We start from the raw sequence: 12161 nt of genomic DNA, 5'->3' as shown, positions 1-12161 counted from the left end.
TTGTTGTTCTGATGCCCGAAGCCTCATTTTGGCAGAAAAAGTCAGTTCCGACGTACTTGCAGATGCTCGTAAATCTTCCGCTTTCCTCCGTTTAGTTCTGTCAATAGATTCTCTGAAATCCTTCGATGAACAACCGCCAGGATTTGATCGATGTTCCATCTGTCTCCGGAATTTAAATGTCAGTTCCTCATCAAGCCATTCTGTATGTGTCTTTAGGAAGATGTCATGGTTTCTGCTACTCTTATACAGTTTTTGGTACATTTGGCTGCAAAACCTGGAAACAATTCGTCGAATGTCTTCACTAACGTGGGCTGGGTGATCACCAAGGTCCAATTACGTCAAAACCCAGGTCTGGACATGCCGAACCCAGGTCTGGACATGCCGCGTTTGTTCCCTTTGACAACGTCCTTACATTTCTCTCATTTTCGCATTGATCTGGATGCGTCTCAGCATCATTATGAACTATAGATGTCCTGCACTTAAAAAGTAGGAATAATTAATTTCAGTGTCCTGTCACCACACACAATCACAAAGGAACACGTATTTCACGAATTCGCACATATTCGCACGTAAACTTTCTGAAAAACAATTCATCATGGATTATTCTTTCAGGCCATTTCAATAACTCTGATGGGGAACGCTGGGCACTATACTAAATCTCTGTAGTTTTGTGGACCTTTTGGTAAAGGAAAGTAGATTTTGTCACATTAACATATTTTGTTCGAGGGAACGTAGATATGGAAGATACTGCGTAACCACTTTGGACAGTTGCAGTACTTGAGAGGTATGTTGGTGTCATATACAACAAATGTTTCTTGTAACCACATATTCTCAGATACCAAACCATGAACTTGAATGACAAATACTCTATTTGACAGCTATTTCACAGATATGTCCACAATGGTTAACTTTCACTCTTTCTAACTCACACGTTACATGTTACTCGTGTTCATTATTTGTATATAGGAAAGTATGGATATTTCGTAACCCATATACTAAACCAGTGTCATTCTAACGCAATTTTAAAAAATTGGGTTTTGGCCAGCTTTTTGCTCGTTCTGAACCACTGTGCAGTCGTAAGGATAGAAATTCCCGGTAAACAACATTGCACAGTGCTGTTGGAATGAAATCAATAATGTTCGGGTAATATCTTATGCTAGGAGGCCATGCTGCAAGAATCTTGTAGCTGTAATTAAAAAAAATCTTGCAGCCTCAACTTTCTATTTACTATTTACACATTAGAACTTTCTGAAAAAATAAAAAGAAAGATATCTCCACCCATGCAGCATTGCACTCTAGTGGACAAACAGTGAACCTCCTCATTAAAAACGTGTATTTTGGCGCGCTTCCCCTCTTCGTTTAAAAGAATCCGTCGTTTCGGAACGGGAGAAACTGTTTTTTAGTTTATGTCAGTGGAAGGGCGATAGCAGGTAACAAGCAAGACGACCCAGAAAGTTGCACATGATTGGACTCCTTGCAAGATGAAAAAAAAAAATGTTGCATGTCCATTTGAAGACTACGTTTGCATGGAGAAATATTGCAAGGTTTTAAGATTTTTTTTAATGACAGCTACAAGACTCTTGCAGCATGGCAACCCAGCTTTACATAATAAATACCTTCAATACATTTCAATGGCGGAACAAATAGAAACATTCAAGAGATTAACGAAAAGCTATCTGTTAGAACATTGCTTTTATTCTTTGACCAAATTTTCAGACATGTACAGGAGTATAGTTATAGAAAAGATTGAAAATTTGTATTTTTTGTATTTCTTTTTACCCTAGATTTGGCTGAAAATACAATTGTGTATGTAAGGGGCAGTCAGAAAGTTTCCGGAATGCCATTGTAGTTTTGACATTCGTGATGTAATTACAATGAATCGCATACAGTACATTCCTTAAGTTGCGTAATTATGAATTTGACAAGTGTGAACAGGTCATAACAGTCAGTTTAGGATTAGCGTATCTAAATAGAGGAATACATGATCAGTCGGCACAATGTCGCAGTTCGAGAAACCATAAATATGAAGTTCATGTGTAAATTGGGGAAAATCTGCTTCAGAGACTTTGATAGCTGTAGAAACAGTTTAGCACCAGTTTGACTCTTCCCAAAGCTAAAAGTGCGCCTCAAAGGTACCCGTTTCGATACCGTACAAAAGACCAAAACCCACGTGATGGCTGAACTTCGGAAGATACCAAAAAGATGCCTTTCATCGGTGTTTGCACCTATCGCAAGAGCAGTGGAACAGGTGTGTATGTATTTTAGAGGTCTGCACGGGCTGGAATTTTTAGCCCGGCCCGTGAATTTACAATGTGAGGCCCGACCCGAGTCCGAAATATGTTTTAGCATTTAGGCCCTAGCCCGGGCCGAGCTCATGTTATAATCAAATGAGCCCGAAATAAGCCCGAATTACAGAAACTTAATAATTAACGCAAAATTGTATTTTTTTTACAGCAATTACAGATTTAATTTTACAGTTATACTTTAAAAGTTCTCCAGAAAGAACGGTGCAATATATATCGTTGTACAGTATTTACAAAGTTAAGCCCGAAAAGGCCTGAGAAATATGGTTGTATATATACAAATTCACGGTCCGTGCCCGAAATGATATATGCTTTGTAGTCCCGAGCCCGTGCAGACCTCTAGTGTCTTCCGAAGACGCCAACTTTGATGGCGATTAAGTAAATATGTACTTAAATTGTGGTAATAAGGAGCTACAACAGAATTCCACGAATTTTTTGACTGTCTTTCGTATATATGTTTATGTATCCCTATTATTTGATGAGTCTTATTCATACTTATGAATTGGTGCAATAGGTGTGATTATAGAAACAAAATAAAAATTGATTTGAATTTGATTTACAATATATAAACAAATAAATATAGAGAAAGAATAACAGGCAAGAGAAACAAATTATTATGTTTAAGAAAGTGTAGAGAAAACACGGAAAGAAGATATCACGATGCTAAAGTAATAGCACTGAATACGTACGAGAAGTCAAGAAGTACAGGGACTTGCAATTTCTCGCACTAGAATTTGGTAACACTGCTAGTATCCACCGCTGAACTAGTGTCGTCTGCAATATTTCTATGTAACATGTCACTCTTATTCCCGCGTTAGTCGTTGGAGTGTAGCAGACCGTTAAAAATGGCAGCTCCATTGTCGATCTGCACCAAGGAGGAAATTATTCGTGGAATGCAAGCGCAGTATGATGACAGCTGTTTATTGCAGAGCAAGATCTACGAATGGATAGAGCGTTTCAAACAGGGAAGAACTTCTCTATGTGACGAGCAAAGATCGGACAGGCCATCGACGTCAACGACAATTTGAAAGTCGTTGAGCGTATGGTGATACAGTCCACCATACGGTCTAGATCAGGCTCCAAGCGATTTTCATATATTTGGACCATTAAAGAAGCGCTCAGGGGAAGAAGATTTGCAACCGATGCAGAAATCATTGATGCGGTGCAAAATTGGTTATAAGTGCAACAGAAATATTTTTTCCCAAGGTTAAAAGACCTTGTGAAACGGGAAAAAAGCGTTTAAGTGCAGAGACATTATGTACAAAAATAATGTATGTTTCAGTTTTCTATCATTAGAATAAATGTACCTTTTCTCAGAGTGCAGAGAGATTATGTAGAAAAATAATGTATGTTTCAGTTTTCTATCATTAAAATAAATGTACCTTTCCTCAGAAGTCCCTTTACTTTTTAACTTCTTCTCGAAATATTTAAACATATTTACCTGATGGCGAGAATTTCAAAGCTGTAACTTGTGCTGGCTTTCTTGGCAATGTTTCTTCTAAAATACGTTCCTTGGTCTCATAATCGTATAAGTATAAAATAGCTACTGAAGTGCCATAGGCCACTTGGGTTCTGCAAAGATATCGTGACGTAAATTTCACATGCGTATTAGGTAGGTATTTCATATAAATGATACACAAAAAAATTTCAACATACATACATACAAGTACAAGGTATGTTGCTGAAGTTGCTGAATAATACAAGGGTGATAAATATTATTAGTTAATGCCGGTCAGTATGATTTAGTTTCTTTGCAGGTATAAAGGCGGATTTTTAGTGTTAATTTTAGAAATATGAAAGAAGCAGTTAAACTGAAAGAACATTACTTTCAATGAAAATATGGATCATAACAAAACGAAATGAAATCTTTAAATTTTATGTCCCACGATTATGCCGGCTAGGCTAAAGGAGACGGTAATGATCAGAAATAAATGCAATTGTGGAATGAATAAAGTAGGAGGAAACAGTAACCCCGAGAAAACCCACGCACACGGTGTTTGTCCACCACAAGGTTCACTTGGCGCAAGCTGGGATCGAAGCAGGGATCCCAAGCACTAGAAGTAAACGTTCTACCACCGAGCCACCGGATTATAAGAAAAGTTGTGTGATGAAGTTACTTATGTAAGAAAGAGAAAAAAAAAATTTATTTTGCATTGGACACGCGAATTCTAGTTTGGGAAACGCAGCTTTTCTTGTCTGTTTCCTATCCTGCCTGTTTTGTTGGCTTTACAGTGACGTCATCCACCGCAACCCCCTAGACTGAGTCAGAATGTAGCTTGAGATAAGGCAAGACATTATAAATTAATAATCTTGAAAAAAAAAAAAAAAAACTAGTTAAATGGTATAAGACAAAACTAATTCTACTACGTTTAAAAGGAAATTATAGATTTTTTTTTTGGGGGGGGGGGGGTAGGGTTCTTTTGTATTGTCTACAAGGGAGGACAAAAGGCAAACATGTTTCTGCATGTTTGTTAATTTCAACCTGTTTGTTATTCCAGTGAAATGTGTTTAAACATAATAGCGGCGATAACTTGTTAAATGTACCAGGTGTTCAAGCGACATCAATTAAGTTTTTTTTTCTTTCTTAAAACTTCTTTTTGACGGAAATTGGTTGAAAATCAGAAATACTTTATTCTTCCGCTTTGCAGTTCGAGTATTAAAGTGTACGTCATTTGTAATATTGAAAAAGAACAACTTTATGACCTAAATGGACGTATATGCTAATGTTAGATTTGACTGATCAATCAAAACTAAAACAGATGTTTCCTTGCTTTAATGCTCGAGTTGACAAAGGTGTGGGGTTAGATCACGACACATGCTATGTGTGAGGATTTAATGAAAAGGGACATAGTTAACCTTTCTTGTCTCCTTGTTATATTATTTTCTTGTATTTTTGTATTTCGTAAAATAAAAGCATATAATATATGCCAAAACGTGTCTTTAGCGAAATCGGAAAGGACTCACAAAAATTTTCGTTTAAGATAGGTTTCCGTTTAAAGAAGGTACATCTATGCAACAAAAAGTGCATGCATATAATGGACATACTGAGATAAAATTAGATGCTGCACGTACCTTTGTCAATTTAAATTAATAATTTCTACTACAAATTAAAACATACAAATCTTATAATGAACAGAAAAAATACTGTACACATGTTAACTTAATTTTTTCAAAATCAAGGAGAGTTTTCTGTACAAACCGCTGCTTGTCTGCTCAACTTTCCACAGAGACTTTAGCCGAAGAAACCCTACTAAGGGCCAAACCATAACTGCAGAGTATTACTGCAGTCTGCTGGCGAAGGTAATGGACGCTATTAAAGAAAAGCGCCGGGGAAAGTTGACACGAGGTGTCTTGTTCTTGCAGGACAATGTTCCCGTTCACAAGGCTGGCAGAACAATGAATTTTCTGAGTGACCTAGGGTTCCAGTGCATTGACCATCCACCTTACTCGTCAGATCTTGCCCCTTCTGATTATTATCTGTTTCCAAAACTCAAAACAGCACTGAAAGGACAGAAATTTCACAGTGATGAGGTGATAACAGCTGCGGAACAATCTTTTGCAGACCTTAAGTTATATATATATATATATATATATATATATATATATATAGTGCCAAGTGTGTTGACCTTCGAGGGGACTATGTTGAATAGCCTCACACTTTCATGCCTACAGTTCAAGTCCTTCTGGGTCAGACCGAGAACTTATCAGCCCACCCTCGTATTTATCTAGAGCTGTTTAAGGATGTTGAAAGTAAGGATAAATATTAACAGCTATTCTAGAATGTTCCGATACTGAGACTCCATTTTCTTTTATCTCCTTCTACAAAAAAGCTTCATTAATGATTACATCACTTATTAAGAGTAATTAAACTTATTTATGATGTACATACTTTGATGGGTGGCATGCCAACGCACAAATCGAGTACTCCGTAGATGGTAAAATTTCTGTGAGCTGACTATGAACGAAGTCTACGTAGCCACAATAACCAGTACTCAAACCTTAAAAAAAAGAAAACAAATGATTCAGTTTAAATGACTTTTCTTGTTCAAATTAAAATTAAACATTGCTATCAAGCTCACCGTTTAGATCTAAAAAGCAAAATTTAAATTTCCTGGTAAGAATTCCCGAAGGACTTAAATTGACCAAACGGGGATTTGAAATTAGTAAAGTGTTGGTTAATACATCGAGAGGGCCATTGTCGTTACGGCTGATTTTCTTGCCCGGAGTTCGCTACCTATTTCTTTCAGGTATCTCCTCAATTGTCCTCATGACGCTAGTTAAATGCCGGACTGTAAAACCACTTGTTTTATGATAATTACTCCTTTAGGCCGGTTGGTCCTAAATAGAGTAACACCATAATTTAGTAGTCGCTATTTGGATGTTCGCCTGAGCGTGGGCGATGAAACAAGTTATTACTTTCGTACTAGCTTCCTTCAACGACAACTACACAGACGCGACATTCAAATAGTAACTTCAATGACAAATAATTATAAGTAATGTGAGCATCACATGTAGGTTTCAAAATTAAGGCTGAAATACATTATACAACATAAAATGGTGCATATCAAAGTTCAGTAAACGATGTGCGCAGTACAAAAAAAATACAACGAGGTAATTTCATAAGGTCAAGCCACCACAACCGATATATAATGAAAAATGTCATATTATCATGACTTCTACATACTTACATTCTTTTGTATAATGATACAAGGTAAGATTAATAATTAATTTACATGTTGATGCACAAATAGACTTGAGAAATGTTGTAGCTGTAAGTTCTTTTGCAGCAGTCCTTCACTACTCCTGGCAGTTACGATGATTCCGGCGCGAAAAATGAGTCGCACCAACCTCACCTTTTGTCTACCGTGTCACTTGGCGCTCACAAGTGATACTCTCGCCATGATGATGTAACTACAGGCGAGGAACTATCAGTGGCGCAACCAGCTATGAGCTCGGAGGGCCCAGGCCCCTCCCGAAACCAACCTGGCTTATCTTATACAGCAGCACTGCAGACAAACTTTGGTGAAATTTGCAAAAAATCATTATTGCTTGTCATTTGTCCAGTAGCTTTAAAAATACGTAAACTCTCTCTTACCCACACATATGCAAAGTTCGTGAAGAGTGCTCTTAATCTGCATTGAGGCATGAGACATCACGTGCGAAATATCGTCTTGCGATAGTTTACTGCTCTTTTTTCCGAAATAACTGGACTTGCAAAAAAGCCAAGGAGATTTGATATCAAACTGTAAATACGGAAAACCTCTCAAATTGTGAATTAATTGTAGAATATTGTATTAAATAGCTTTAGGGATCATTTAATAAGGTATATTTCATTGATTAATATGAATGTGCTATGTATGAAATTGTTAATCAGTCGAGGTTTATGTGCCAAATGATCATATATTTTTTAATTGAAACTGATAGCTTATATATTGCTCATAATATTGTAGCATTTAACTGTATTTTTGTAGCTATTAAAATGTTTGAAAATTTTGATTAATTCACGAAAACATTTAAAAGCCCGTCGGTATAAATTGTGAAGTGTATTTTTTTATACGTTTTATCCAGTAGCACTGCAAAGTTTGTGATGTATCAATAAACCTACAAAAGATTAATGTATAAATGAATATTGAATTACGTCAAAGCACTGCACAAAGGAAAAAAAAACAGTGAAAACTATAAATTAATTTCTTATAGTACTAAATGTTAGTAAAGAGTGCGTAGTCATATGCAAAAAATAAAGATGAACAAATAGTAATTACAATGCAAGTTTTAAAAATTGCAACCGTTAACTAACTATATCAAAAGTATTATTTAATATTTTAACGCATCCACAATTTGCCGTATTACGGTCCCGACGCACTTCCATGTATTTAGTTTTCTCTGCATTTACTTCTAAACCCATGTCCCTGCAAGTGTTTAATAAGATCTCTCCACTTCTTTCTGTTGTTCTCCTATCATCCCCTATTAAATTTACATCATCAGCATATGCCATAACCTGGTGAATACCGTTCAACTCTAGGCCCTGGTTGCTATCTTTGATTTTCCTTATAGTGTATTCCAGAACAAAGTTAAATAATAATGGCGACAACGCATCTCCTTGTTTCAGGCCATTTTCGACGTGTGAAAGCTCGTGGACAAAAATTTTCCTACCCGGACTTTACTTTGGGATTCATTTAAACATATCTTAATTAATCTAATTAGCTTTCTCGGTAATAATAGAAAATTTGTGAATTCGAATTTTTATTTTAGGCCTTTGAGCATGTTAGTAATAGAGATAACTAAATTTCTTGTAATATGTAAAAATCAAACATTCAATTTTGTCCATATCAGATGGGGCAGCGCTGTTGGGGACTATCATTGGTTGCCAGTTGCTAGGCAATGACCTTGGTTGCTAAGTACAAGCGTCTATGCAGGGAGCAAGCGACAATGCTGTAGGATGCTAAAAACAACATTTTTTAATCTTCATAGGAAATAGCACGCTTTTAAAACAATAATAAACTAATTGAAAATGTAATATACGTAGAAATAATGCAGAAAAAGTTTATCACATTTTCTTCTTAACAGTCATCAAAGTATTTTCATCAACAAAGTAACACCACATCCAATACTGCTTGACTTCGGTCATCTCATGGGAATTGGTACGGCAATACGACTACGACTTCGGCTGAACTTTAATTGCATTTCCGGTAGTTGAATAAAGAATAGTTACAATCACATCTACAAGTGTAGCTTCTTTGTAGCGTACGGAAGTATGAGGGTCCTCGAATTCATTTTCGAATAGAGGGTTCTCGAATAGAAATCATAGTTTTAGAGTAGAATGAATATCGTGACACAATTAGGAAACGAATTGAATTAGGGGCATCGAGCTAAATCTAAAGAGCCAGAAATGATGGTGTTAAAAGCCGATGTACTGATCACGATTGCTAAACTGAATGTGTGTCACCTGACTAAGATTTAGCCTTTTGTGAGCTGTAGCGCCAGGGAATTTAGCTAAATGAATATCTCAGGGTTTAGTATTCTTTTAAACACAGCAAGAAGACCTACAACTTGGTATGGAATCCGAATTACAATTGCCCCTATCAAGAGTCGAACTCTGGTCCCCAACACAAAGACAGTAAGGTTAATTATTTAAACGAAATAGACCGGGATTATAGTTTTGTATAGAGTATATACAGTTTAACATTAAAACAAATAGACAACCTTCAGACCTGAGAAGTGTCGGATTTTGTATGGTTATACCTAGGTATATATGCCAATATATACGAGGCGCATCCAGAAAGTAAGTTCCCCACGCATCCTATAGCTAGGAAACCTTATGTTGCGCGAAGCGACTGCATGCACGTGAGAGAGTAAGATCCTAACATGAGCATGCGCCAGCGGAACTTCAATAGTGCTCTCATTAGCGTCGTGGCAGTGGTTGAAAATGGACGTTCCTATTTCAGCTCCCGCCGCGTGTGAAGTGCGAGCAGTGATAAAGATTTTGAATGCACACGGCATAGCGCCGATTGAAACCCATCGTCAGCTGTACCAGGTCCATGGGCCTAACGCCATGAGCAAGCAGATGGAGCGTTGCTGGTGTAGAAAATTTGCAGCAGGACACAAAAATGTGGATGATGAGGAGCGCAGTGGGAGGCCAACCGTCATTACAGACGACCTTGTGGACCTTGTTCGGGAACGCATGACGCAGAATCGTAAAGAGATTCCTGTCAAGTCATCACTAGCATTTTCAGAATGACGGAGAGATAGAGGAGACTGTCAAACAAAGGTTCCAAACTCAGGCTGCCGAGTTCTATGACACAGGTATGAGACAAGTTAGCCCCACGATATGACAAATGTCTGAATCTCGGTGGTGAATATGTTGAAAAATAGCTAAACACATCCTGTATCTGGTACAATAAGTGTTTCCATTCAATTTTGTTTTGTTTCTGTTCAAGGTTTTTGGGAAAGTTACTTTCTGAATGCGCCTCGTGTGTATACCTATCTATCTATAACCATATCTATCTATGCTTCCGTGCAATTTCGCACGGTGTTCACTATCGAGCAATTTCGTACTGTCTTCGTTATCAGATTAATCATTCTGCAGGTGTCGTGCATTTTCACACGGTCCACCTGTCAATCATGTGATTCATTATGAAACCGTTTTCACTGTAGGCGGTGGGAGGACAGAACAAATGTCAACTAAGTAAGAACAGAAAAAGAGCAAACACAAGTTACAATACGGACAACTGAATTAATACTAACTTCAAGTATTGTTTTCAATTGTACACCATACATGCAGATGTAGCAACCACACATGATAAATAATTGGTTATACCAGTCGCGTATGCATTGATGCCTGATAAAATAGAACGAACATACAAAGAACTGTTTACATTTCTTAAAATGTGGTCTGGCCAGAACGAATCTCAAGTGCTAAAAGTGGATTTTGAGCTTGCTGCAATCAGTGTATTGCGTGCGGTGTTTCCTAATTCACATGTTTCTGGCTGCTATCACCATTTTAATCACAGCGTCTGGTGGAAGCTTTTTAGGTCTCGTCAAAGGATACTTCCACAGTGAAAATGTACGTCATCACAGGCCCGTATCCACGGGGGTCAAGGGTGGGGCGCCCCCTAAATTTTTACTGGCTTCCTACAATTTTCACGGTAGGTTTGCAAATGGCCTATAATATTGTTGGATCGGGCTCCCCTAATTTCTACCGCCCCCATACATTTTTGGGCTGGCTACCGGCCTGCGTCATCATTGTAAAAGAAGTTACACAAACGACATCCGAAAATGCATATTTCAGGCATGTATATTGGCGTGCTCAACAGACATCCCAGATATACACGTACTTCAAAGTGGATCCAATGTAGGCAAAATGTAAGCCTTAACAGCAGTGAAAGCGGAATGTGTGGGCAGAACATCGGAAGTGTTATGAACCTTCAGTCCACGGTCCTTTATGTTCAGAATAAAGCGTACTGCAATATATTTATTCACGCTTTGAAGGGGTCTAGCACCCAAACTATGCACTTTTTCCCACATGAACATTTTTTTATTATTATTATTTTGATGAGGAATCACCTCCTAAAATGTGTCGGTATAGTTCATTCACACCCTGTGTATATATATTTTTAAAAATATAACAACAGCTTACTGCGTCGAAGTATACTTTAATTGTATTAAAATGTTTCAGCAATTTCTGTTCTCTCCGTGAATACCTGGGAAACTAACACGAAGATATTTTCACTTTTCGGAATATCATAATGCTGCAAATACTTTGTACTCGTCATTTTCCAACTGGACACACGCAGAAAGTGCACCAAAAAAAGAAAAAAGAAAAGAAAATAAGGAAAGAAAAGAAAAGATAATCTTATACGAAAAATACTTTCATGTGAGTTTCCCAAAGCAATTAGCGAAAGCGACAGAGACTGCAGGAAGAGTTTCAAGTACTCTTGCATGCAGCTTTCTATATATATATATATACAAATTTGCGTCAAATCACATCAAATAAATGTCTGTAATATTACTAAATGGTTTTGATGAAACACAAGAACTTACACATGAGATCATAAAATGTTCAGAAATACTTAATACTATCTTCGTAAAGGAATATTTAGTCAAATTAAAAAAAAAAAAAACAGACTAGAATATTCCTGGAATATATATATATGTTTTTTTTTAGATACTTACATAGAATAAAATCTCTAACAAGAAAAGGTCTCTGACAAAGTGTAGCATCCGTTGGCATCTTTTTCCCAAACATCATAACTTCAGGTTCCTCGTCTTCGTTTTTGTTGGATTTTCTCACTGCTAGAACGCATCCAGCTGTAATCCACAATCAAACAATATACTATCATAATCCCATTATATAATAAT

General features: G+C 37.1%; 1 protein-coding gene across 2 annotated transcripts in view; it reads right to left on the bottom strand.

Annotated features, from left to right (window-relative positions):
- Positions 1-12161, bottom strand: part of LOC145694399 (cilia- and flagella-associated protein 251-like) — a 142513-nt gene that overhangs the window by 71272 nt on the left and 59080 nt on the right. For both annotated transcript variants that reach the window (XM_081770578.1, XM_081770579.1), the window contains 3 exons: positions 11976-12110; positions 6193-6301; positions 3745-3875 (listed from right to left, as the gene is read on the bottom strand). In XM_081770578.1, coding sequence (XP_081626704.1) covers positions 3745-3875; positions 6193-6301; positions 11976-12110 — 375 coding nt within the window. The remainder of the gene's footprint in view (positions 1-3744; positions 3876-6192; positions 6302-11975; positions 12111-12161) is intronic.

The sequence above is a fragment of the Thermobia domestica genome, chromosome 9 (genome assembly GCF_964235325.1).
Source record: "Thermobia domestica chromosome 9, izTheDome1.hap1.1, whole genome shotgun sequence".
Classification (NCBI taxonomy): domain Eukaryota; kingdom Metazoa; phylum Arthropoda; class Insecta; order Zygentoma; family Lepismatidae; genus Thermobia; species Thermobia domestica.
This window is presented reverse-complemented; position numbering and strand designations above follow the sequence as displayed.